Source organism: Clupea harengus, chromosome 1 (assembly GCF_900700415.2).
Source record: "Clupea harengus chromosome 1, Ch_v2.0.2, whole genome shotgun sequence".
Taxonomy (NCBI): Eukaryota; Metazoa; Chordata; class Actinopteri; order Clupeiformes; family Clupeidae; genus Clupea; species Clupea harengus.
In genome coordinates, this window is record NC_045152.1 from 7975445 (window position 1) to 8003378 (window position 27934).

General features: G+C 47.6%; 1 protein-coding gene across 1 annotated transcript in view; it reads right to left on the bottom strand.

The window, feature by feature from the left end:
* Positions 1–601: 601 nt before the first annotated feature.
* The window catches only part of tnrc18 (trinucleotide repeat containing 18), a 40710-nt gene continuing 13377 nt past the window's right edge, over positions 602–27934 (bottom strand). The window contains 17 exon segments of the mRNA XM_031566257.2: positions 602–5740; positions 5898–5972; positions 6425–6661; positions 6815–8382; positions 8742–8900; positions 9723–9839; positions 10473–10581; positions 11075–11150; positions 16137–16254; positions 17184–17334; positions 18598–18726; positions 19484–19887; positions 21171–21410; positions 25017–25277; positions 25816–26221; positions 26524–26698; positions 27391–27515. Of these exon segments, the coding sequence (XP_031422117.1) occupies positions 5534–5740; positions 5898–5972; positions 6425–6661; positions 6815–8382; positions 8742–8900; positions 9723–9839; positions 10473–10581; positions 11075–11150; positions 16137–16254; positions 17184–17334; positions 18598–18726; positions 19484–19887; positions 21171–21410; positions 25017–25277; positions 25816–26221; positions 26524–26698; positions 27391–27515 (4557 nt within the window). The 3' untranslated portion in view covers positions 602–5533.

Genomic DNA, 27934 nt, shown 5'->3' on the forward strand with positions numbered 1-27934 from the left:
GCTCTGTACGTCCCGTGCCTGCCAGCGCTCATTAACGCTTGATGGCGATATTTGGGTCCTGTCTTTTTTTTAAATTATGATGGTAGTCATCTAAAAGATGGGGGTCAGATGCTCGGACAGGGGCGCAATTCCAGTGCTCGTCTAGGCGCCATTTTCCGTATACGCCCTGGCTACATTGCTTTCCTTTTGTGTATTTTAACGTAATTTCATTTAACATTTATGTACTTACATTTCGCTTCCCGCCAATTCCGCTTTCAGTTCACTTCAGCCTTCAATATGCTAGTCTACTAATCAAAACAAAACTGACAGCCCGCCCTGTGTGTATGGTAGGCCTAGTGTGCGTGCGACTGCCTTGTTGAAAGAAGACACGAATCCTCCAATACTCAGGTAAAACAATATGTGAACATTTAGTTAGGCTTCTTTTCCCCTAGTCAATGTGTAATGATTTAAGGTTTAGGTGTACAAACCGATGACATACAATTATTTTCTGTGTAAGGAGAATAGCCTACCGCAGATGAAACCGTGATTGGGTGAACTCGGTAAGTGAAAGGAAATTTCATAGTAACAGTAAAAAGAGAAATGTGAAACCACCACACAGTTATAGTGTTTTATCTGTTTATTGTTGAACTAGAAAATATTGAAAAGAATCTGAAAGAAAACACAGATAAAACTGGATGCTGTTGTTAAAAAACAATTATGTGAACTACACACAGGTAAACAAACACCCATAGTTTTTGTATGTTTTCAGATTTAAAAAAATGTATTCTCTTTTTTTTTTTACAAGATTAAATGTGTGTACAAAGTATATTCATAGTTGTCTCCCCCTCTCACATAAAGGATCATTTACAAAACCTTGATGCTTTTTAAAATGTCAAAATAAGCTTTTATTTTAAATTTGTAACAGGACCTAACTGATGCAGAGGGACTAGCAAAGACCAGTGAAGGACCAGCCTCCAGACTGCATCCTCTCACACTCGCTCTTTTTCTCCTCTCCCACACACATTAACAGTTTCTATCCATCACTAGCAGCTACCTCACAGAAACCAATTTCAGCAGTATTGCACATAAAGCATGTAGGACGGTTGTTCTGAGAGGGGGGAATATGACTAGCAAAAAACAACTAACAGGACCTCAATGAAAAAAAAAAGAAAAGGTAAGGTAAGGAACAGGAACAGAACGGACTGGAAACCCAATAGAAATAAAAAAACCATTCAGAGAGTGACAAATACAGGCTCTCCGCAAGCAATAACGGTGAATGTGTCTCATAAAACCCATGGACTGCCTTCTGTGCATTCGCCTACTATAGATACACTGAGACGCAGACACATAACCAACATGTGAAAGGTATCATGTTTGTGACAGAGTGTATATAGTCCACCTGCTAGATCTCATTTATACAATATGTGTATTTTTGTTTCGGGGGATTCAGTGTTGCCAGTAATGGTCAGTCAATCTAAGGCTTGGGGGCCATTATGTGACAAGGCTAATGACCAGCAGAGGTCACTGTTTCACACCCATGGTAAAGGTTTAATTGGGCGGGGATGAGGGTCCAGGGGAAATGAGAGGCCCAGTGTTCATCACTAAAGTGATTGTGTTGTGAAGGGCGGCATGGGCAAGATAAATACTTGTGATTGCTTTGATTGTTCTGCTCTGACTCTGTTCCAGGAGGCGTCATCATTGCTTTAGCTTAAACATGTGCATACAAAAATGTGTCAAAAAGTGCTTTTTTTTATCTCAACTCGACTGAGCAAATCTTCGTCTTTTTTTTTTCTTCCTCCAGAGGGGCATACATTAAACTGTTCGATATACAGAAATACCATTTGAAAACCCAACCTGGACACAAAGTGTAAATAGTGTTGGATGATGGAAATTTGATTGCCGTGGCATTAGATTCTGAATTTATGGGTTATTTGGCACCATTCAAGTCGGCTTTGGGTCCATTTCACAGAGCTTAAAAATGTACCAACCCAGTTGTACAGAGAGAATGTGTATGCTATATTATTCTATATCAAAACAACATATAACGATTAACATGTTAAGAATCATGTTCAAACCTATTGAATATCAACAAGAAATCATCTCTTTAAGAGAGACAGGGCAACCACACATGAAAAAAGTGGAGAAGATATTTCAGACTTAATAACTCATATATACCTACAGACCCTACATACATAATAGTGTCAACCTATTTCTACAATATAAAGTTCAGAAATATTGAGGACGACACATGCTCCACTTCATGGACCGCATGTAAGCTAGTGTCAATTCCCTTTTTGCCTTCTCTCCGTAAACTCGAAACAAAAACAAAAGACAAAAAGGGAAAACCGTGAAAACTCGATTGGATATGTATGGCAGCCATTTTAAGGACAGGGTTGACATTCAAAGCACAACATTCAGTGATGATGAAAGAGAAGACCTTTGTGGCCTCCATGCTTACAAAAACAAAAAAGTGTAAAGGGGGTGGGGGGATACAGGCAGACCAGACATGATCAATGGAAAGCATGACATGCTCAATTTAACAGGGAGGTAGCAAAGCAAGTGGCATTGGAGAAATTTGGCTACACAAAGTCATGCTAGACCTATGGCTGATATCTACACACAAAAGTAAACAGATATAAAAACAAGATAGATGTAGCCTCTTAATTAAGTTATAACTCTGAGTAGGACAGGTAAAGTCCTCTAAATCATCTTTCAGAGATGGCAGTAATCGTATTATTTTCTGAAACCTTAGTACTATGGGCTTAGTACATTTCAATCAGAGACAAAAAAAACAACATTATTTTACCAGGCACATTTACATGAAACATGCCCAATTTAACTGGACGTATAGTATCATTGTCCAATCAAAAGAAGAACAAAAAACATTCAACCTCCTCTTGTTCACCATCTTAACATTAGGCACAAATATGCAACTGATTAATTACGAAATAACCCAGAACAATCAACACACTGTTAAGAAAATAAAGAGCTCTCCATGCTGAAAATAAGTATTTGACATCAAAACAATGCCCCCCCCCCTTCCCCACAAAAAAAATCAAATACATTTGATTGGTCTTGACTAGGTAAGCAGCAGAGAAATAGCCTGGTCCTAACAGCATTCACGGGCCTGTGGTGATGGATGGCCAGTTCTTTGGAATACAATATTAAAATCGATGGGCACTATTCACAATGAGCAACATTCAACAATAACTTTTAAACACACTGCACAGTCGCCAACAAGGGGACCGAGGTTAAGGCTAGTAAGCGCACACCACACAAACACACAGACCAGAATAAGATGAGAAGCTGCGGTGAACATGGGCAGAAGTGTGCTCTTGGATGCGCACAGGTGAAAAGAAAATGCCAGAAGCTTTTAGAATAACACTCACAGCCACTATCATGCCACTGATTATTTTTTTTTTCTCTTTTGTTCATTGCTCATGCCATAAAAGCCATGTCAATTATAGCAAAGTTCTTTTATGAATACCATGTCGCTGTTTTCTTTCGTTTGCCTGCGAAGGAGCAAAGACGGGTATATAAAGGGTAAACACAAAATGAGACCAGCAAAATGGAAAAAGAGGAAATTAGAAATATGTACAACCCTTCTGCCGGGGGCGGGAGGCCACGGTAAAGAGAGCATGACGTAGGTGTCTGTTCTGGTGTCTCGAAGTGAAAATGTCTCCCTGACCTGTGTCCATGACGGGCAACAGCTGCAACATCCAATACCCTCACACATCTAGTCCACCTGCACTGGGGGATTGTCAAGGGAAGTCGGTCTTACACAAGGCCAAGGGCAGAGTTTAAGTGCTTTCTGTTGTAAAACTGCAGTATTGTCAACCAGAGTAGGTACTGAATACTGTCAGTGACTCCACAAACCCATTGTGTTGTAATTGTAGCCATAGAATTACACGTTGGCAATACAACATGTCATACATGTACTGTAGTGGGCAGCTGAGTTTAGATACAGTAACATCTTACCCTAAAGTCCTGATTTTTTTTCTCTCTCATTTTAGAATTTTGTTCACAGTTTTTTTTCATCTTTTAGCTCTTTAAAAAAATTAATTTCACATAAATCTATGGTACATGAAAATAAAATGTGTCATTGCTATATATATGTACATATATATATATATATAGCAGTGTGTGTACACAAGTATTTACAGACAAAATCTATACAAGCTTTGCCGGGATCCCTCCAGCTCCAGAACAGCCATTGAGTCATAAAAGAAGAGCTTTCTGACTTGCGGCCTCCAGGAAACGCTTGTGTAAATGTACTGATAGATCTCTTGGGCCGCTCGTTGGAAAACTGACTCACACTTTCCAGTGAATAAACAGTGTGGTGAGGAGGACCAGCCAGATCTTGAGCGGACGGTCCGACCTCAATGTCCTGTGCGTGGGTCTCATGATGGGAGAGGAGAGAGGCATTCTTCTTTCTTCCCCCTGCCCTCCTTTCTTTTTTTTCCCAGACTCTGCCTCCTTTCCGAAATGGCATTTCTATCTCTTTGGACAGTTCGAGGCATTAGCGCGCTTCCAAGTCACAGCAGCTGGGAGCCTGGTCTGACTGCGGCCAGCAGTGTCTCTGTCCGCTCCCATTAAGTCACTCCTCCCTCCTTGGGAATTTCCGCTGTGGATTCACGGAGAGGTCAACGGACAACATGGCGGCCTGGGCGAAGATGTCACGTCAGTCTTCCTTGGGCTGACTGGAGCGGCGAGCGTGACGAGACTTGTCATCTCCAATCAAGTGCTCCATGGGCCGTTCCCCGAGCACCCGGATGTCTGGCTGGCTAAACACCCCTCCACCCGTGGCCCTTGAGACTCTGTCCCATGGGAGTAGTGTCACCTCCATTGTAGTAGTGCTGGTGATGGTTTGAGACAAGGGGGTGGCTCAGCTGTGCAGACACAGTTGACCTTGAAGTTGATGTTCTCCACGCGCTCCTCTTTCCCTTCCCTCGATGTCAGTGATATATTTTATTTCCGCAAACGTTCTTCCCCTTCTTTCCTTCCTGAAAACATATATACGGAAAAGACTCTCCCAAAGACTACATGGCTTTTCGTTTGTTCGTTTTCCTTCTTTCATACGCCAAGTCTGAACAGAAACGGATTGTGCTCCATTATACAAGGGTTAAAAATATCCTCCCAATTAGTCGGCCAAGCCCCTGCATGGGCCCGGCTTCAATACAGACACATTATGAGCTGCCACCGACTCCAAAAACGCAGTGTTATTGAAGTCAATTTGAAAAAAAATTGAGAGTCTGAAGGCATCCAATTTGGGCGAAAGCCACCAGTCAAATCCAGTGAAATAATGTTTCGTCTTCTCACTCAACTCTCCTCAGAAGGCAGTGTGGTAACACATTTTTTTCTTGTCAATGCTTTTCACACACTCCTCCTATCCAACCTTGACGCAGATACGGCAGGGGGATTGGGGGGTGATGCGTTGGTTAAAGCACCGGATCAGCCCTTGTAGAGATCTGTGTACATATCCCACCCATCCCCACTGCAAGCTGCATAGGGGTTTGAGCTCTGAGAGAGAGAGAGAGAGAGAGATTGACGAGCTTCAGCAGATGACTGGCACGCCGTCGGTGTTGAAGATCATGCCGGTGGTGGGCTCGTAGGTGCCGGCCAGGTAGTAGAGATCCTCGCTGTCCTGGTACTTCTTGGTCTTGATCATCTGCTCGTACTGCTCTAGGCTGACCACCAAACACTTGTGGGAGATGGTCTGCACGTCGTTCTCGTCGATGTGAGAAGACTGGTAGAGGGCTCGCTGTGAGGGGGGGGGGGGGGGGGGAGAGAGAGAAAAAAAACACAACAACATGTGTGTGTGTGAGATTAAGAGTGCAAGCTTGTGAGAGCGAGTATGTGCTATTGTGCAAGTGCGAGACAGACAGACAGACAGACACCACAAAGAGCAAAATTCTCACCTCCATGAAGTCTTTCCTCTGGTTGGATACCTGCAGGGCGGGGGGGAGACTCCTTCCAGACATCTGATCCCAGTTCTGTCAAGAGAAGTTAACAGGGCCTGAGCAAGCAGCAGCCACAGAGGCACAGCACCGCACAGGCTAAAGGAAACAGTGACAGAGAAATCGGCACGCTCCATGGACATGCCCTGAATAACTCAAGTCAGAGTCTGTACAGAGCACCCTCACACTGAATTTCAATCAACACACGCTCACACACACACACACACACACACACACACACACACACACGCTCACACACACACACACACGCTCACACACACACACACACACACACACACACACACACACACACACACACACACACACACACACACACACACACACACACACACACACACACACACACACACACACACACACACACACACACACACACACACACACACACACACACACACACAGTGACATCCACATAGAAAAGATGTGACAACCTCCAACAAGGAAAGAGACAAGAATCAAAAGCTAACCTTCTTGTCGTTAAGTTTCTTGCCAGGGTTGGTCTCCTCTGGGTGGTAAAACCATTTGACGCGGACCACCATGTTGTTGCCCCAGGACTCCCACATGCTCTGAATGTGTCCGATGAAAGGGAGGTTGGGCCGCCCGGCCGAGAGGAACACGGCGCAGTCTCCGATGCGGATCATTTCCTTGCCGCGCACGATCGCTTTGTAGAACAGCTTCTTTGCCTTCCCCTTCATTCCACGCCTCTGCAGAGACAAAGACGACTATGAGTCTCCACACCTATGACAACTTTTTTTTATTTTATACATTCTTTAAAAGGTGTCTGACAAAGCAGATGTCTACATCATTCAGACGATGGTGGGGTAAAAAAAAAAAAAGAGTCTGAAACAGCATCTCACCTGAGTAGGCTTCCCAAACCACTTCCACAGCTGCCGGGCGGGCAGGAAGGCGGAGATCTTAGGTCGGTTCTCCACCGAGGGCAGCCTCTGCCGCTTGGCCAGCTCCTTGGTGGTGGGCAGGTGGGTGCCCTCTCGTCTTTTGGGCCGGCCACTGCTCTGCTGCTTCAGCTTCTGGGATTTCGGCTGTTTCTCCGTCGATTGTTGTTGTTGTTGTTGCTGTGGCTGGGCATGGGGCCTTTGCTCCTGTTTGCGGGCTTTTGTAGGCTGGGCCTGGGCCTCCTCGGCTGCCTCCTGTGGCTTCTCCTCCTCTTGCTGAGGGGCATCCTGCATGGGAGTGGTCGGGGATGCCTGAGAGAGGACGGGCGCCTCCTCGTCTGAGCTGCACGACAGCTCCTCCTCTTCCTCCTCATCGTCGGTGGTGGATGAAGTGGAGGACGAGGAGGACGAGTGGGAGCCGGCCGAGGAGGAGGAGCTGCTGCTGGAGGAGCTGGAGGAGTTGGAGGTGTTGGAAGAGTTGGAGGAGACGGGGCTTGAGGCCCGCGAGCTGTTGGGGCTGGTGTCCTGCTTCGCTGCAGCAACCTTCAACTTCTTGTCCTTTTTGACCGCGGCTGGCGCCTGCTCGTCCTCGACCTCCGACTCAGAGCTGCTGCTGCTGCTACTGCTACTGCTGACAGACTCCTCCTCCACATCTTTTTTCGCCACCTCTCCAGAGCCCTTCACTTTAACCAGACCCTCGCTGCCACAGCCCACCTTACGCACACCATAGGTGGACCCACCTTCTACCTTTGGGGCCTCCACTTCAAGTTTGGTCTTGGGCTTGCTGTTGTTTTTCTCACTGGTGTTAACAATAGTGGTGTTGGAGGTGTTGGCTGGGGAGGTGGAGGACGTGGAGGAGTTGGTGTTGGTTTTGTTATTGTTGTTGTTGTTGTTGCTGCTGCTGCTGCTGCTTGTGGGGGTGACAGAGGTAAAGCCAACCCCAAGCACTGCCTTGTTCTCCCTCTTGGAGAGATTCTGGCCCTCCATCATCATCAGTGCCTTGGTCTTCTTGGTCTTGGGCGACATCACCCCTTCGTGGTCCAGCTTGATGAGGATCTCGGCCGGAGGCTGCTTCCTCTGGGCTTTGGTGCCGAACGCCAACTCCACCATCTCCTCGCTCTTCCTCAGACGCTTCACCGGCTTCACCTTCCCAATGCTGCTGCTGCTGCCGCCGCCAACAACGCCAGCCTCTTTCCCGGACATGAAGGCGGCCAAGGAAGTGGACGGATCGTTGTAGAGGTCCACGGAGAGGACTTTCCCGTATATGGGGGTGGTGTAGACAGACTGCGGCGGGTGTGGCGGACGCACCTTGGCCGGTGCCTTGACTCCCGCTGGCTTCTTCTGGCTTTCGCCTGGCTGCCCCGTGATGGCGGACGCACTAACGGCACTGCTGCTGCTCCTGCTCCTGCTTTGCAGGCTCTTCCTGCCCGGCCTGGGCCCGATTCTCTGGGCCACCAGAGCTTTCTCCTTGGCCGGCGGAGGGGCCGATACGTCAGCAGGCTTTTCATGCTCCTTTGGAGCCACTTCAGGATCTGGAAATGGAACACAGATAGCAGTTGAGCTTTTTTTCTTTCTTCCTTTTTTTTTTAATATGACAGAGAGGGGGGGGAAAAACTGACCTAAATGGAATGCTCTAAAAGCCAAGCTTCTAGCAGTACATATTTTACTCCCCAAACCACCAAATGGAAAATGATTTAATACCTATAAAACCGCCCCACCAGTTCACATTCAGCTGCCCAGAGCGACTTTACAAGAACGTCAGTATGTGCAGCTCGCTAGTTTTTCACTAGTCGTCAATAGCTCCGAACATCTTATGAGTCTAGTATCAATTCCAGTTGCAATGCTTCAGTAAGACTCAAATAAGGCGTTGCTTTTAAGGAGCATGAATTACCAGGCCTGGGCTTGGGCTTCCTCCCCCTGCCCCGGCTCTTGGCGACAGAGTCCTCGGAGGGCTTGGGCACGGGTTCTTTGCTCTCCGGAACGTCCTTGCTGGCCTTCCTTCCGCGTCGCTTAGTGCACGCCACGAGCAAGGCAGGGGACGGCTCCGCGCCTGAGGAGGAAGCAGAGACATTAGAGACACAAGACACAACCTGAGAGTAGGAATACTGGCAAGGCAGGGGTGGGCTCCGTGCCGGAGGAGGGAGCAAAGACATTAGAGACACAAGACACAACCTGACAGTAGGAATACTGCTTACTAGAAAATCACTCAGTGACCTTAGTAACCATAAACCTCACTTTGCAGTAGTACTGTTCCCTACAGTTAAAAAGACATGCTGTTCAAAGAAATAGTGAAATCATCAGGTATTTCAGAGTCAACACAAACACATATGCACTACATGACATCTAATCTAAATCCAGACTACAGAATACTGAATGAAAAAAACTCAATCTGATGTCTGTTATCTAAAAAAAAACTCTACTAAAAATAGAACAGGGTATTGAAGTGAACAGAATGAATGTCAAACCTAAAAGATTATATAAAAATAAATCATATTTGGTTGTGGAAAAATGAACCACACATGCTGGCATAATATCTGTGGTATTAGTCCAAATCAGAGCAAATACTCATGAACACAGGCGAAGAGGAACAAGTATTCATGTTTAAAATAGCAAGCCACAAATCTTAGCACTGTACTCCACTGTAGAAAAATTCCCTTCACTGAATCCCTGCCTAAGCGTCAGGAAGTACATCCCAAAAAGCATGTGTACATGAAGTACAGACCGCATTTACTTAAGGTTACATCCATTAATCTTCAGTAATGTTTAATTTTTAGCCATTCAGCATTCATATTTGTCCCCCCCCCCCTCGCCCTCCCATCCTTTGTAGGGTCATTAAGTTTGTCCTTGCCGGCACGCCGTCTGGAATACTCACACTGGATCTTGTAGTCGGGGGGGAGCAGCCGGATGTGTGACAGGGGAATTCGGCCCGTGTCTCCGTCGTCAAACTCCACCGTTATCAGGTTGTCCGCTTCGTCCATGTCGGAAGTCCCTGGAGGCAGATAATGGGAGAGGGATTGATGTACGAGCGACGGCGAGCGCATGCATGCACGTCTCTGCCGAGGTGCGTTCATGCAAAACAGAAACCGCCTTCATGGGAAGGAAGGTAAATCTGCCGGACGGCGGAAGAAAGTAATGGCTTTTTTTTGTGAACAGGATGGATGAGTGAAGACCCGGGAGTTTAGACACAGGGACTCTTTATCCGCACTGGCAAGACAAGAGTAGCGGTGGCCTTCCCCCCACTAAGCAAGCTTTTGACAGGTCTCCAACCAACTCCCCTGTGTCGGAAGGAGGGAGGGAGGGAAAATAAATAATAATAAAGAACGAGTCCCGCATCAAGCTAACCACATCAACATCGCCCTCCCCAATCCCTGGCCACTAGGCTCCTACTTTACTTGGCAATACTTCTAGGCCTCTGCTAAAAGCTTTAGATTATGGCAAATTAAAAGCCCGCCTGGAGGAAAACAAATGTTCCTTCAACGCTGAAAGTCCGCATTGAAGTTTAACGGCCTAATTCCGCTGGCTTGCATTAAGAGAGGTTTACTCGGTCAAATGCGAACCAATCCTCATACACGGTACTTAATGTGAAGCGGAGCATTGAGAGCTGGGAGGAAATGGGCTTTACCTCGGACGACGGTGCCAGGGTACAGGCAACGGTACTGCTGGCTCCAATAGGCTGCAATCCGGGTCCCCTGGGGCAGGTAGCGCACAGATGGGGGCTTCACGTCGATAATCTGCAGCACAGGAGAGAAGACACCACCAGCGGAGATCCGTTTAGTCAACAAGCTATTGTTATTCGCTAATCTTCTGGGTGCAAATAAACATAGAAGAAATTGGTGTCTGTGCCCTCTCTGACAAATAAATGATTGGCTTTCAAGGGACTTCTTTACTTTAATCTGCCCATAAGAGACTGGGGCAAGCAGAGTTGCCTTTGGCAGAGTGAGGCACATTAACAGAGTGGCCGACTACCACTGACTGCCTAAATCAACAACTTACAAAAAAAAAAACACAGCAAAGCAAAAACACGCTACACTCAACACAGCAGTGCAAAGTGCAAAAGGCAGTATGTTCAAGTGCACCCAGGGCCTATTAGCAATGAGAAGGACCAGTGCAAAGAGAGCAGGAGAGAGAGCTTGCCCTGTGGCAAATCTGCTCGGTCAGGCTCCATGGCTGAACAAGCCAGACAGTGTTAAAACGAGAAAATGAGCAAAGGGATGGCACACTCACCGCCTCTTGGAGAAGCTGTTCCAGGCAGTAGATGTGAGGCCTGTTCCCTCTCTCTCCCTCCACAACGACACTGTATCTGTGACACACACACACACACACACACACACACATAAATAAATAATACAGAACACATAAAGAAAATAAGCCTCGCTACTGCAGACAAAATACGTACTTGGCTGCTACCAGCGTAAGTTGGAGCAAAAAACTCCAGAACCCAGAGATGGTAAGGATGTTAGGAGCATAACTGTATGCCTAAAAAGAACACTCTCGATCCTACACGTTTGAAGGGTTACAGACGGATAACCTGGGCACTGTTAAGCCGGGCTGAGAAGTCGCGGCGCCCCGAACATGAGGACGAAAGCCCTCTGAGGATATAGAGCGGTGGCTTTGAACAGACTATTATGAAGGGAATACTCAAAGGAGACATGCTCCCGCAGCCAGCTGCGCTCTTACAATGCGCTCTCGCAGCTAGCTGCGCTCTTAAAATGCGTTCGTCCCCCGGGGAGAAGCGGCTTTGGAGCGGCCCTCCTCTTCTCCGATAAGTTTCTCTGCTCTGATGACTACTTCACTGCCTTGACTGTCAGGGGAGACAGGCTGGACAAAGATGCTCTCTGTTCGTGTCGTATACATCACAGAAACACAGGCATTCATTCTGTTAATTTATTGAAAACCAAAATATTGTTTAATCCTGGAGGAGGAAATAAGGTGGAAGTTTGAGGGGGAGATTTCGGCCTCACCGCTTTCCAGACCATGGAACATCTTTGACATTAGCGAGCCCTTTTTCGCAGGAGTTTTGATCTATATTAAGGCAGGGCTACCATTTTTCTTCCCCAAAAGTAATGTGGCCAGGCGTATTAATATGCTCCATCTTTGAGAGTCATTACGGCGCTGCAGACGTCTGTGTTAATGTGTTTTTAGGCAGAGGGAAGGGAAATGGTGTCTCCGAACTGGAGTGTGTGGAAAGGGCCTCAAGCGGTAAACAAACGACCTGCTCTCTCAACCCTCATCCCTTTTTAAATGTGTGAGTAGAGGCAGTGTGTCAAAATGAACAAGAAAAAAAAAGAAAAGAAAAGTGAACTACTGACACCCAACAGATGGAAGGAAAATCCACTGATGAGTTATCACCACATTATTGTGTTAACATTTGGCTTGGACGCATTCAAGTCAGAGCTGGGAAACATCATGTCGGACGTTCCGAATTCCGAGTTGTCCCAATGATGCTCAATAACAATCAGCATCGGAAATAAACTAGCATACCTGTTACTTTCAAAAATAATGACGGGTGAACTTAGTGTCGGCGGGCTCTTTCAAGCCGTGTACATTTATAGCAATGTTCAGACTCGAGCAAAGTTGGTGTGCATCATGTACAACATGTTTGGTCTTATCATGTTGGATTTGTGTGTTCTGACAACACAGTCGTCTTGCTTTGTTTTGGTTAGCTGCTAAGCTGCGACTCACCCTTACAACCGCAACGCTGGCCCCCCCTTTTACACAGACCAGCTGATTCAGCTCTGTGACTACCTCTGCTGCCGCCCCCACCCCCTCCCAATCCCTGTTCATAACTTTAATGCAGAACAGTGAGGTGGAGTAAAGGTGCAACATTCCCACCTTGAACAAACTGTATAAAAGTGATGAGAGAGAGTGACAGAGAGAGTAGTGTGTCACAGAGTTTCTGTGAGAGAGAGTGTGTGTGTGTGTGTGTGTGTGTGTGTGTGTGTGTGTGTGTGTGTGTGCCCTCTGCCATAAAAAGCCCTGAGGGCGGACGTGTGACCCATTTCATCTGGATTCATGAATGGGGTGCTGCAGCTCAAGCACAAACCCAAGCACAGCTGTCAAGCTTGTCTGTCAGTCAGCGGCAGGCCCATTACTGTGACATTGGCTGGTGGGGGGCGATAGCTTGTGTGTGTGTGTGTGTGTGTGTGTGTGTGTGTGTGTGTGTGTGTGTGTGTGTGTGTGTCTATGTGTCTGTTATTTAACCCCCCCCCCCCCTTCAGCAGTAGCAGCAGTATTACACCCACCCCCCCCTCCTTCATTTGCCTGGGGGTGCAGGTCCCTGCTGGGAGCAGGGTGCTGGGCAAGACTGCAGCTTCTGGTTAAATTGAGGCAGGCTTTTCCCAGGGGGGGCCAACGCACCAGTGTGTCCTGGAACAAGAACCACATCCAGCAAAACGCCAAATCTGCGCTCCACACCGGGACAGTACAGTCAGAGCTAACGCTAACGCTATGTGAAAGGATGAGTATATTAGCAGCATCTTTAGAGAATGATAAGCCACCACACTATCCATAATGTGGTTGTTTGGCTTTCTTTATCTGCTGTGGTAAACAGCTGCCACACTAAACCCAGAGTGTGAATTGTGTCATGGGCAAGAAAAAGGCTGTAGCTACATTGTTATTCACTGTACTTAGCAATTCAAATGACCTTAGAAATAAGACTGCTGATTTTAAAAACGAGGCTGCATAAATTGGTGATAAAAATGCTGAGCCCTTCTGAGGAAGAGAACCATTAGAATGTGCTAGTGCCTAATGCCCAAAAATGCACAAGACGAGCTCTGGCTGATTTTGCATAGCAGTTTCGCCAACACAAAAGAATCTTTGATTATGCCCGAAATTGAGGTACATTTTTAAAAAGAGAGAAAGAGAGGGAGAGAGAAAGAGAGAGAGAGAGTGTGAGTGAATAGGATACAGGAGAGAAAGCACAAGAGAAATTTGGTGTTTTCACAAGCAGAAGGGAGGGGGAAAAAAACCCTGTGCTCCCAAACTCAATCAAGAAGGGACTACATAAATAAAAAATGGAAGTGCACTGAAGGGTGGAGAGAAAAGGCTTCAAATGATTTTCCCATTACCCATAAATAATGGGGCCGCACCATTAGTATGCCCTTCACGTATTACGCATGACAATGGGCCTTTGCCAGTGGTCCTTTTCTTAGCCTTCTACACAAACACTGGGAGACGGGACGGGGACGGGAACGGGAACGGGGGGGCTTCTTCAGTGGCCAGGAGCCGGAGCACTTCCTCAGCCGTTCCCAGGATTCCACTTCCCTTCATTATGGCCACTGGCTGTTTTAAAATCACTGGCCCTTAGTGATGGAGAGATTTGTAAAAGCTGCGCGTGTTGTGGACACACCCACCATACCTGTGTTTGTCAGGGTGTATCTGTGTTTTTGTGTGCAGTCCTGGATGTGTGCGCATGTATGTGTGTGTGTTTCGTTTACACAGAGAGAGAGAGAGAGAGAGAGAGAGAGAGAGAGAGAGAGAGAGAGAGAGAGAGAGTGAGAGTGAGAGTGAGAGTGAGAGTGAGAGTGAGAGTGAGAGTGAGTGAGTGAGTGAGTGGGAATGTGTGGTGTGTGTTTGAGGGTGTGTGCCTGGGCAGCTAACTCCCACGCAGACAGGATGGCAGTCTAATGAAGACCGGCACAGGGACATAAACACCTGCACCGTATATACATGTGAGTGCCCCAGAATGGATTTCCAATCTCGGGATGTATTTTAAATGTCGTGTAGCACAAGCTGCTGTGGAATTAGATTTTCGGAGAGGGGTGCTGCAGACAACAAGCGAGCTGTTCCAGTCAACCTCTTCATGTTAACGCCTCTCTATCTCTCCCACTCTCTCCTTCACGTGCACTCTCTCTCTCTCTCTCCCTCTCTTTCGATCTCTCTTTTCATCCCTCTCCTTCACCATCTCCCTTTTTCCATCGGTCCCTTCTTTCTCCCCTCCTCCGTTGCACTCTCTCCTCCCCTCATTCGTTCCCTCTCTCCTCTCCTTTCCTTTCACATTCTCTCCTCCTCTCGCTGTCCACGTCTCTCCTCCTCTCCCTCTCTTGCTCTCTCTCTCTGCCGTCAGCAGGGATATTAAATCTCCTCACCAGCAGTTCTTGCTGTCATACTAAACCTCGTGCCTTGAAGCGCAGGAGTAAAGGCCTGGGAATCAAACACACCCTGCACAAAGGCACCTTCCACAGCAGGCGAAGGGGAGAATATTTTTAGTCCATTACAGAGACAGAGAGGGAGAAAGAGAGAGAGAGAGAGAGAGAATGTAATATGAGAGAACAAACAACAGGGTAACTCATTTCACACAAAACCAGAGATGGACCGAGTAGGAAAAAGGAATACATCATAAAAACACCCCTAATCTGAGAATGCGTGTCATGGCATGTGTGTGTCTCTAAAGAGGAAAGTACTTCACGATGACCTTGCCCTGTTTTCAAAAACAATTCAAAAGGAACGTGTGAGAGAGTGAGTGAGTGTGTGTGTGTGTGTGTGTGTGTGTGTGTGTGTGTGTGTGGGTGAACACGTATTTTCCGACTTCCCAGCTCTAGCAACTCGAGAGATCAGGCTCTTGCAGGAGTGGAGGGGGGTGGGGATGGGAGGCTAGGTGGAGTATAAATGAATTGCAATGGGGAGCTTCAATCAAGGCTAATACTCGAGTGAAAATTGATCAGTGCAGCAGATAGGCTTTTCTGCACTGCATGCTAAATACAAGCCTGTAGTCACTGGAGGGGCTGCTTTTCTAATAGAGCCAAAATGGAGGACACGCTGTCTTGCAGGAGGGGGCAGGGGATGGATCAGAAACACTCCCATTGAAGCTTTCCTGGTCAGATGTGTCTGCAGTTTGATAGTTTGTCTCTCAGCCCTTAGCTCCTTAAATGAGATTAGTCTGCGGAGATAACTGAGCAAGACATACAAGCCAGGCGCTCCTCAATAAACTGCAAACACGGCTAATTCATATGTATGAAGCCCCGGGCAGGCTTCAGCTCAGGGGAGAGCTTTAAAAAGAAGTTTTACACCCAGAAATGGGCCATTTTCTTCTCCAATGACAAACTCCAAGTATATCGCACTAGGAGAGCAACACAGCAAGCGTTCCTTTCCCACCAACACATCGCCGACGTAGCCAGCGGAGAGACTTATCTGGTTGATCTCTTTATTGAACCCACATCCATCACCGTGCAAGACGCTCACTAGACACACACCGGCAGGGCGCCGCGTCAGCAGACGGGGATAAACGGAGACACCCGCGGGCAGAGGAGACGGAGACAGAGACAGAGAAAGAGAAGCGGAGGCTTACATGTCCGGGGAGTGGACGGTGTTGACGTGGCCGGCGTAAAGCAGCTTGTCATCCATGGGGATGAGGACCCGGAGGCCGTCCTGCAGCTCGTCCTTGTCGATGACGCAGTTGCGAGGAGCTGCGGGGGGAAAAAAAAGAGGTGAGCTTAGCGCAGACACACACACAAAGACTTACTCCCCTCTACACTCTCTGAACTAACTATGAGACAGTCCAGACTCTATTAGTGCCATCAATGACGGTAAGTAGAGGAAGAGTAAGAGGTCAACCTGACATGTTTTAGCAAGGCACGGTCTACAAAAGCAGAGCTAGAAAAGCCCCTAATCGGAGCATAACCCACACGCCACACAAAAGCTCCGTAATCATAGGAAATGAAGTTCAGAAAAATGGATGATTGTGCAGGCGAGCTCTACAGAGAATGTCGCATTTCAACCCCCGGCATATGGATGCAATCAGGTCGTGTCTAACAAATCTCCACATTTTTTGAAAAAGTGCTAGATTAAGATAGGCTCGCTCGCTTCCTGCGTCACTGAAGAAGAATGCGTTTTATTGGCATGAGTAAGGGGGAAAATGTCGACTAATTTAGCCATCAAAAGGCATTATGAGCTCAGACAAGGAGAGGCAACTTATAAAGCAGTTGCAATATCTATCTGACGGCACTAGGTGTGTGTGTGAGAGAGGGGAGAGTGTATTTTTAATGTGGCATGTGTGGGTGCATTATTAAGTGTGTGTATGTGTGTGTAGGAGTTATGTATTTGTACAACTATAAATGTAAGTTCAACTGTGTGGTTATGCTATATATGAGTTCGGCTATATATGTGCATGTTATGAGTTGTATAGTTATATTAGGGTTAGTAAGCTATGTGTTATGAGTCATATTTGTGTGCTTCTATCACTGCTATGGGCTGTGTGTGTATATATGTGCATGTGTGTGTGTAACTCCTATGTACACACGTTTAGGTGTTGGTGTGATGAATGGTGCTTTTGTTTGTATGTGTGTGTGTGTGTGTGTGTGTGTGTGTGTGTGTGTGTGTTCTGCATGACCCTCACCAGGTGTGCAGGGCCTCTCGGGCTGAGCAGTGTTGACGGATTCATTTTCATCCTCTGAGAAACTGCTGTCCTGGTTGGGCTCGAAGTCCTCGTCAGCGGCCATGCTCTCCATCAACCTGCTGACGGCACCACCCTTTCCTGAGCGCACCTGCTGGGGGACACAAGCGTGTGTTATACCCTACCACCACCACCATCCTTCAAAGAGCACACACACACACACACACACACACACACACACACACACACACACACACACACACACACACACACACACACACACACACACACACACACACACACACACACACACACACACACACACACACACACACACACACACACACACACACACACACACACACACACAGAACCAGACACACACACACACAGAACCAGACACACACACACACACACAGAACCAGACACACACACACACACACCAGATACCAAACACTGATGCGACTGCCTTGTGTGATTCTCAGGATGAATCGCAGTGTGCTTACGCGGCAAGAATTGATTTGAGGCGAAACCCATTTAGATGAGTGACAAGCTCGCTCTCTGTGCAGAAGCAGGTTCCATCTATGAGATGCCAGAGGACCCAGGGGAGCACCGACCGGGCGCATATTACTATTACGTTTTTGGGGCTCATTAGAACATGTGATTCATGCACTAAAATGAGAACGGGTTGACTTCATTCTGCCATGAATAATAAATGTTGAGGCCAATAAATAAATAAATATATAAATAAATGCACGTTGTGTGGAGGCGGAGGGAGAAAATGGATGGAGCGAGATGTCCTTTAGTTAATTGCGCTCCCCCTCCCGCTGGGCGCTGGTGACTAATTAGGGACCCAACCCTCTGCCAACCCCCCACCCCCTGCCTCCCCTGACTGCTGTTGCCCCAATCAGGGGCGTGTGGTATTCCGAGCAGACCTGCGATGCACAGGACAGGGCTGGACAGGGCTGGGGAGGGGAGGGGGGTGCTTAACGGATGGCTGGTTCTAATGCATGGCTATTCCCAACAGGGTGTGATCGGGGGGAGGGAGGTAAGAGAAGGAGTCTTAGGACTGCCAGGTAACATTATTCTAATGCCCTCTCAGACACTCTCTCTTGGGAGTGCACCCCCCCTCCCAAACACACACATTCTTTAGATCCCACACACCCTGAATGAATAGCCTCACAAAATGGCAGCTAGGTGCAGCCTTTAAAATATTTATCGCCTGGGCAGGGCGACGGCTCTTGTGCCATAAAAAAAAATTACTGGGAACGCCACCCTCCCTTTTGAAATGGTGCTGCACTATTTATGCACTTAAGGCAGGGAGTGTTAGGGCAGGAGGACGTTGAGCACAGATAAATAAGTGTTTTAATGCCTGCGGCGCTACAGCTGCTAAGGCTGACGGAGTTACCGTGGTTACCTCTCTGGGTTTGGGCTTGACCTTGGCCTTGCGTCCGGGACTGACAGGCACGGCAGGGCTGCTCTCCACCTGTGAGCCGGCCAGCTGAGGTGGCACCACACTTGTCAGGCTCTCCTTCCCCTTCTTTTTCTGTGACAAACAAAAACAACAACAACAACAACATTAACATTTACAGCGAAAACAAAAAGGTTCTCTAAACTGTTACAAACCAAGGATGTCTGTGCCGCTCAGTTTCACCCAAGACCGGAAAAGTGACTGCGGATACTGTAGCCACCTGTGAAAAGAAGTGTGTGGTGTTTTTTTTACCCCCTCCCTGATGTTTTCCGTGGCGTGATATGAGGAAATGGACATTAATGGCTTATCATGGAGAGAGCACTATAAAAAGGTGCAGGGATGGTGGTGGTGGTGGGGGTGGAAGAGGGGTGGAAGAGGGAGGAAGAGGCAAACTCCAGTTAATTGAAGCCTGGCAAGCACCGGCAAGCCTTTTGTGTCCGGCAACATGACACACACAGCAGGAGGCCCCCTTGTCCTACAAATGTAGCACTCAGGCTGGCTCCCCCACACTTGGCAAACAGCGACTCAGAGAGACGCCGTCAATAAAAGGATAGGGTGTGACACAGTGAACACATCACTACTCCCAACATATATCACGCCCCGTAAGTTCACTATTGGAAATCTGTTGGCTTCTGATGCAATAAAACAATAATAAAATAAAAAATGAACAATAAAATAAAATAATTCTTATAACTGTATTTAATAAACCACCACTGTCCTACTATTTCCCAAGCAACTCCTTCCCCCAAGGAACAACCCAACTGACAGGGTCTTCTTCATGGTCCCTGACCTAATGAGACATCTATGAAACGAGTCAAACGTTCCTCCATACCTTGATGAGTTCTTTGATCTCCTTAGGTTTGGTAACCTCCTTAGGGCTCTGAGGGCTGGGCTTGGGGGTGCGGGCCGGTTTCGGGGTAAGAGGAGGCGGGGGCTTGCTGGTGGGTGAGACGGGAGTGGCCAGGGCGGCATCGTGGAGGAATATCCGCTCGCTGCGTCGCCGCGTCCAGCGGTCATCGTCGCTGCCGTCTGCCCCGAAGTCCAGACTAAACTCTCTCGGGGATTTGATCTTCTTGGGCTTCCGTCCGCGCTTGCTGGGGCTGGACTCCTCCCGCACCACGCTGGCTGGCGGCAGCAGGGGGAGCTCAGGAGCGGACCGCTTGCCCTGGAGAAGGGAGGGGAACTTCTTCCGCATCTTTCCGTCACTCTCCGAGTCGGTGAGATCAAAGTCGGGGCCTGGGGTGGATTACAACAAACACTTGGTTTACCAACAGCTTGACCAAAACATCTTGACTGAAACTCAGCCTTCCAAGACACATCTGCACTGACACACACACACACACACACACACACACACACACACACACAACCACAACACAAACCCAGGGGATTTACACATGCTTTTCTGCATACCTATTCATTCACTCCAGCGCGACAGCAATGACAGCTCACCAGGGACTAACCCCCTGTTTCTGTGCAGCAGCCTGCCCGCTCACGAATCAAAAAGCCCGACGCTGTAATGTGCACTTAAAACCATAAGTGGAGCCAGATGGCCGAGTGGAATTCTCCACTGATGTTATTTGGATGCACTTTGAACTGCGGGGTCTGGAGTGCTTTTAATTGGGAGGGCTTGCTGGCTGGCTGGCTCGCTCCCAGCAGCTCTGGCTCTGCCACAGGGCTCTGGCTGGTCCCTGCTAGGTGCCTGGGCCTTGATCACACGCTCACCGCGCAGTTCCATCACGACCCCAGGGGTGTGTGTGTATGGGAGGGGGTGCTGGGGGGTGGGGCGATGGTGGCTGCCGGGCAGAGCGGAATGGCAGACCCTTGGTCGCCTCGCGAAAGACACACGCAGAGACACACACACACACACACACAGGAAACAGATGTGCCGAGTGGGTAATGACACTCCAGTCTCCAGGTGGTGCGAAACTGATGTGTGCCTACATTCAATAATGCTCCCGCCGAGTGCCCATTCAGAGCACAATGTGTTTTCATCCGGCAAGCACCTTTTCAATTTTCTCCCCTCCTCTCTCCGTCTCCCTAACCTCTGTCTCTCTGCATCCATCTCGTGGGCGCTCTCTCTGTCTCTCTCTGTCTCTCTCGGTCTCTCTATCGCTGCCTCTCAGTCACACAGTCAGCCATGCTCTGGCTCCGAGCAGCACTGTGAAGGTGTGCCCCAGCACGGGGTAATAACAGAGTAAGAAAAAGGACTCCTCCTCTCCCACTAGACTCACTAACATTATGCAGCTTACACCCAACGGCCCATACGTCAGCCTATATTGCTTTATATCAACGATACATTCCAACACAGCAGGATACAAACAAACAAGCGTGACGAAACATGGCATATAATGACATGACTGCGCGCCACACAGCGCCCATACAACCATTCAAACACAAGAGCAACGACTTACAAACACCACCCCCCTTAACAGCCCAATCCAACACACACACACACACACACACACACACACACACACACACACACACACACACACAGGCTGTTGGTATGCCCTTACCCAGAAGGCTTTGCCTCTCCTGTTTCTTTTTGGCCTTTTCCTTGGCCTCCAGCTGGATGAGCGAGAGGGGGCTGCTGACCACGGGGCTCGGAATGGCGCTGGCGGCGAATCGAGCCAGCATTCCGAGCCCGCTCTCCTCGAAGGAGGAAGAGCACAGCCCATCGCTCTCGTCTAGCTCATACTCGTAGTCATCTTCCTCGTAGTCATCCTCGTCGGACTCGTCCCTATCTGTCAGATACTCTGCGTGGGAGAGAGGAGAGAGAGGCCTGTTAAGATCGTAACCATGGCTTTAAGATTTCAAAAGATACAAATGTAACCCTACGATTCTGTTTGAGGTTGAATGAACACAGGCGCTGTCTTGCTTCAGCATTGTTGGGTATTAGTGTTGTACAACTCTTTGGTTGTGGTTAGTAAACGAGGCGTTGCATCTGCTCGTACTAAATGTATTCTCAAGCTGAACAAAATGCGTGCTTTAAAAGAAAACCACGAATGAATACAGCCCTCTGGCACTTCGCTTTTAGGATTTCACCCCCCGAAAAAAAAAGCACTGGACTACACAGGGAACCCTAAAAACCACCTTCGTGGTTCATCGTGAATACCAAAATCGGTCCGTCATTCATCATCCTGACATGGCTACGAGAGGTGGGCGTGCGGCTCCGCAGTTTCCCTTCCATCGGTCGTTCTAATCTAACAGCACAGGGGCCAACTCCGACTGGATTAGGGAGCGCTCCAGTGCAAAGACGTGGGCGCCCACCCACAGCTACACAAGATTACTGGAAGGGGACAAAGCCTGGCTTCAGGCAGCAGTGATACTGCAAGCAGGGTGGGCAGCATCTCATCAATACAGCTTTTTAAACTTAAGGAGCTTTTTTTTTTTCTTACAGGGAGAAGAGGGGGGGGGGGGGGGGGGGGGGGGGGGATTTAATTTAGCATGTCCTCTTGCTTTTTCCTTTCCCCTTGCGAAACGAGAGGATGGGGGGAATGCAAACGATTTCCCCTTTTAGCCAGACTAAACACGAGTGGCTCAGAAGAGAGTAGCCCGCGCCCAGTTCAGCTGAACAAGCGGGATCTCGATGGTGAAAGGAGGTAAAGCTGGGGGGTGGGGGTGGGTTGTGGAAATACGAAAAGCCCACAGCACCACCGAAAAGCCTGACTAGCATGCAGAGTAAGCACATATCCCTGACTAAGACAATCATCAATTATTAACGCTTCATTCAGCGAGGAGCTTGTCCGACTGATACAACTGATAAAATGGAACAGCGGACTCTCAAGGACTAAATGTAAGACAGTAGGTACCCACATGAAAAAAAAAAAAAAAAAAAACTCCTCTCTTTCGCTTTTGACAAAAAGCTGTGGGACACGGTTAACAGACAAGGACAGAGGACGGAGACAGGATGTTAGCGGTGCAGTTAGGGTTTGAGGAAGCCGCGGTGAGCTGGTTAACATGTATGACATTATGAGGCTTTGAAGCAGACAAGCGAAGGAGCTCAGCTTATGTCGGCATGTGCACGCTCAAGTTAAAGATTCCACAGATTTCACTTCACACTCCTACGTCATGTGACTTGAGTACAGAAAACAACTAACAAACAAACAAAAACAAAACAAAAAAAAAATCAACCACAGGCAGGTGGAGGGGTGTAAGCAAGCGAAGGGTGACACACAAAGCGGGCTCAGTGTTGGGGCTCTGTGGGATCAGACGTCAGGCGCGCTCTGGGACAGCCTGGGCCTCCTCAGCCATGGTTATATCCTCAGCCTTCCGGCAAGTCTACACTCACCTGACTACCCATGAAGCCAAAGCCAATGCAATACACACCTGCCATCACTACCAGCTAGTCGCTGCTTTGCTACACTGATCACCTCTCCAAGGCCAAAATGTTAAGGATCACACACCAAAAATGACAGCAATATTGGAGAGAACCATGTCTCTATTTCACCGAATCCCAAGATATTTCAATCTCATCGTCAGAAAAAGGCTAAGAGCAGAAACCCACATGACCCAGGGGGCCTTTGCCATCTTCTTATGCTCACCTTTACAAGGATACACAAACCAAAGCCAAATAACCAGATGTGCCCTTGCAATATGGGAACATCAGCATATGCTCAGAAAATCAACATGATTAAGTGGTACATGCTATCTTCTAGACTTTAACTGTCAGTTACACAAAATATGTTCCATCCTCCGAATCTGCCAAAGACTGTAAATGTCATTTGCACGTACATGGACTGCAAAAAATCTGCACGGGTACTGTCAACACACAACTGCGCGTTAAAATTCAAGGAAACATTGACAAACAAACCATTTCAGTGTGATCATAAAAGATACAACTGGCCTCAAGCATACCAGACCCCTTTGTACGCGGTTTCATTCCAAGTGAAGACATAACCATGGCTTTTTCGGGCACTCCAATGCCACAAAATGGTGTAAAAAAAAAATTAAAAAAGAAATAAAAAAGAAAATAACAAATTCATTAACATTCCAAAATATTGTATTTGCTGTTATTGAAGTTTAGTTTCTGTAACAGAACATCAGCACAAATTGGTTTTAAAATAGTGGTTGACAAACAAATCAGCATCAGATTAATTCAGAAGTCACAGCAAAATTTTAAAAAGGGAGGGTGACGTCCTACTTACAGAACAGTGCCCATGGCACAGGTGGCATGGGGGGTACTGAGCTCACGTTGTGCGGCTGGCTGCTCTAGTTCCAGCCAAGCGCTTAGGCGTCTGTTTGCAGGACAAGCAAATGCATAGAACGAGAGACATTCAAAAGCATCATGGGTAGGAGAAGGATCGGGGGTGGGGGGGGTCGGGTCAGAGGGCAGAGGTGGAGGGGTGGCCAAGCAGCTGCAGGGAGGGGAGAAAGCGAGCAGGCTAGAGAAGCTAGGTTATTCATTGTTGGTGTGGCTCATTTAGTAAGCAGCCCTGTTTTCCAAATATCCCAGCGGGTCTTCCTGATGTGTGGCTCATAGTCCAAACAGTCTGTACAGTAGTAATGTCTGACTGAGAACGACTGGAAGACCAGGCTCTAGAGCTCTAACAGATTTGTCATGACACAGCCGATGCTGAATTTCTGAGATATAACCATTATTAGACATATCGATAGGTCTAATGCGGAAACGTGTTCAGTTCATTTCCCTTAAGGCAAGAGTGAATAACTGGTTTAGGAGGTGTGTCTAGGCTAGCCTCATTCCACAATGCTGTCCTTGAATTACAGAAATGTGAAATCTCATGATTTTGGAGTGAAATGAATCATACAAGCTATTTATTCCGAATCACAAGTAGGAAGACCAACTTCGGCAAAGGGGATATTTGAATAACAGAACAGTGTTGTAGTATTGTGTAAAGTGCTGCAGTCTAAAAATCTAGATAGAGATGTAAGCAAGAGAGACAAAGACCACAGATTTTTTTCTCTTTCAATAAAAATTAAATCAGCATGTTTAATAAAAGCTTGGGTACCAAACTGCAATACAATTGATCAAACAAATTTTCACAAAAGCCACACATTTTTTCGAGTCACAATGCCAATTATGTCTTAGAAAGCCAGACATAATTATAAAAAGTGTGATTTAAAAAGAATGCAAGCTTTAAAAAAAATAGCAGGGACTCTAACAAGAGCCAATAATATTATATACAAGCAGGGGTTTTGGAAGACTGCACTCGCTGCCTGAGTCTAAAGAAGCCCTCTCTAGAAACAAATCAGCAGAACAACCAGCAATGGCTGCGGGAAATAAAAATAGCAATAAAAAAAAAAGAGAGTTATGAGGATAGCTGCCATCTCTCTAATTCTGTGCATAGTGTAGTTTTTTTTTCCCTTTAGTGTTTCACGTTTTAGCGTTTTCATTCAGTAACCTTGGTCAAACGAGTCTTCTGACGAGCTGACGCCTGCCTCCTGCAGCAGCATTGCAAAGTGCTTGTGTTTCCGGTCTTTGGCCGCCTGCTTGGCTTTGAGGGTCGCCGACGAGGCGCAGGCCCCCTTCGACGCTGGACGCTTCTTCTTGGACGGAGTGCTGGACATGCCTGGCATGGGGGGCCGTGAGCCGCTGGGTCTGCCCAACATGGAGTGCGGAGGCCAGCTTTCCTTCAGGGAGTCGTCCTCCTCAGAGTCGGTGTCTACATCGAAAAGCAACATGAAAAAAGCTTAGAACCGCGGAACCAGGAGTCTATATCAATGTTCAGAGGCAGTCGACCATCCTTGAATAACTCACAAATTTTGAAAAAAAATCAAAAATGTTATATTTGCTTTGCAAAGAGTTAGGCTTAGTTGGTACCATAATGCTCAGTTTCGATCTCCAATGAATGGAGGGCTCTGCCTTCCAACCCCATCATAATTCAAATTTACATCATGCTGTGCCAAACCCACCCCCCCCCACCTTCATTATCACACAACATCCAGGAGTCCAATTAGCACCGCCAATATGATAATCAATGCCATCTCCCAAGAACCAGCCATTGTTATTACTGCACTACAGTGTCCACATAATATTATAATGACTTACATTTGAATGCAAAGCACTCACTGAAAAAATACACCAGGTCCTACACATAATGGCTGGTTTCAAACTAGTCACTGCTGGCTAAGGTCTGGACATGAGGACTCATCTCCATGAAGGGGCCAGGCAGGAAGTGCTTTAAACGCCGCTACACTTACTGTTGGAGTAGCTGCTGACTTCGGATCTTGCCGGGGAGTACGACACCTTCCGCTGAGCTATTCCTTTAAGGCCGGGTTCGGGGGCTTTCAATTTGCCGGCCGATTTGCTTTTACCTCCTTTGGAAGAGGACTTGTGCACGAAGCCGAGGTCTTTGGCCAGGCCCGACTTGCCCACCTTGGCCCTGGCGTCGACGTCTGTGAGCATGGGCCGCTTGCTGCTGCTGCTGCTACCACTGCTACCGATGCCGCCCGCGCTAGACCTAGACTTCCCTGAGGCAATGTCTGTAAACCTACTGGAGGACTTGCTGAATTTACCCAGTTTAGTGAGCGACAAGGCCTTGTCCAGCTTGGTAGCCAGCTGCTCCTGCTCGCTCACTCTGCCCTTTTTATGGGTCTTTCTAGGCACCTGTTTGCAAAAGAAGAGATAAAACGCACAAATGATTATTCACAGAACATTTACATTTTTTACATTTAGTCATTTAGCAGACGCTTTTATCCAAAGCGGCGTACAAGGGAGAAACAGAAAGGGGGGCAATGTGTACTTCATTCCTTTCAGAGGAGAATGGAAGAGAAAAGACTTCAGGAACAAAAGAGTGAGAGTTGGGAGGGTGACGTAAGGACCTTCATCACGCTTGTATATCCTTGGTGGAGAATAAAATAAATAAATAAATGGCTGGCCACAAAAGTATTTTTCTGCCTCGCACTTACCTCATGGGAGTAACTGGATGAGGCTTCCGGGTCATTCCAGCTCTTGTGCTTCCTCTTCCCCCTCATAGCTCCACTGTCCAGCTCCTCGTCCTCATCCCGACTTGAACCCCGAAACCGTTTCCTCAAAACCTCACCGCTCTCAGAGTCCTCGGAGTAGAGCAGGCCTCTGCCCACCCTGTTGTGGGAAAAAAAAAAAACTCAAACTTAGCGTTTTTCACCGAACTCAGTGCAACTACATATACAGGCAGAGGGAAATACAACTAGGCAAAATTAGCTTGCCACTTCCCACACACCCCAACACAGACCGACCCCGAACAGGCAGGGTTTGATGTGAATGATCAAACGAGAAAATGATAAGATTGCTTGAGCAGCACTTGTCGGCACTGCATTAAGATTTTTTTTATATTTGAAATTGACTTTTGCAGTTAGGAACGGCAAGGTCTGGATGTGATCTTTAAAGTTCCTACTTGCACAGCTCATCAAGCTGAGCATAACATTGCTAGCAGCGCAAACGCTCATGGATTTTAACTCCAAAAGCATGGTGGGAGCAACGAAGAGTCAAGTGACTCATCTCTTCCCTAGCTCTGCTCTGCGGGAGATCTGTTCTGAAATTGACATCATTTATTCATTTAGCAGGCGCTCTGATCCAATGCAACTTATAGCACAGGTATACATTTCGATCTGTTTTTGTGATCAGTACGTGTGTGGTGTAACCATGACCTTGGTGTTAATAGCACCCTGCTCTACCCGCTGAGGAGCCCGATAGATATAGATAGTACACACAGAGATGCCAAAGCCAGTCCAGGGACAGGGTGATGCACACAGGGTGATGAACTCAGGGTGATGAACTCAGGGTGATGCACTCACTTTGCACACTTGGTGTCCGGTTTGGCGGTGGTCCTCTGCGGCGACAAGGCACAGAGCCCGTGCTTGCGCTTCCGTGGCCGACCCGGCCCGCGTCTGCCCATGTTCCGGCTCCCCTCCTCCTGCTGCTGCTGCTGCTGCTGATGATGCTGCTGCTGCTGCTGTTGTTGCTGTTGTTGCTGTTGTTGCTGTTGTTGTTGCTGTTGTTGCTGCTGCTGGTGGTGGTGGTGGTGGTGCAGCTCTTTCTCCCTGCAAACCCCACACACAATCAACATCAGTTCATACCTAAACTTGGAGGAGATCTTGAAGGAGTTTTCTTTTGTTACAGTTGGTTTAGGGGTGGTCCAATCAATGTATGTTTAAGTAGAATCAATATGTTCTGCAAGCATTTGCGCTTTTGGAGGTTTCTGGGGAGACCTCCCATTGCAGTGCATTTTGTATCATGTATTTTACTTTAAAGGGAAGGTTTTCGTAAAGGGATATATTCTGAAATTGGTGGCATTTCCCTCAAAGGCACTGTGATGATCTGTGATGGGGAGAATGGGAC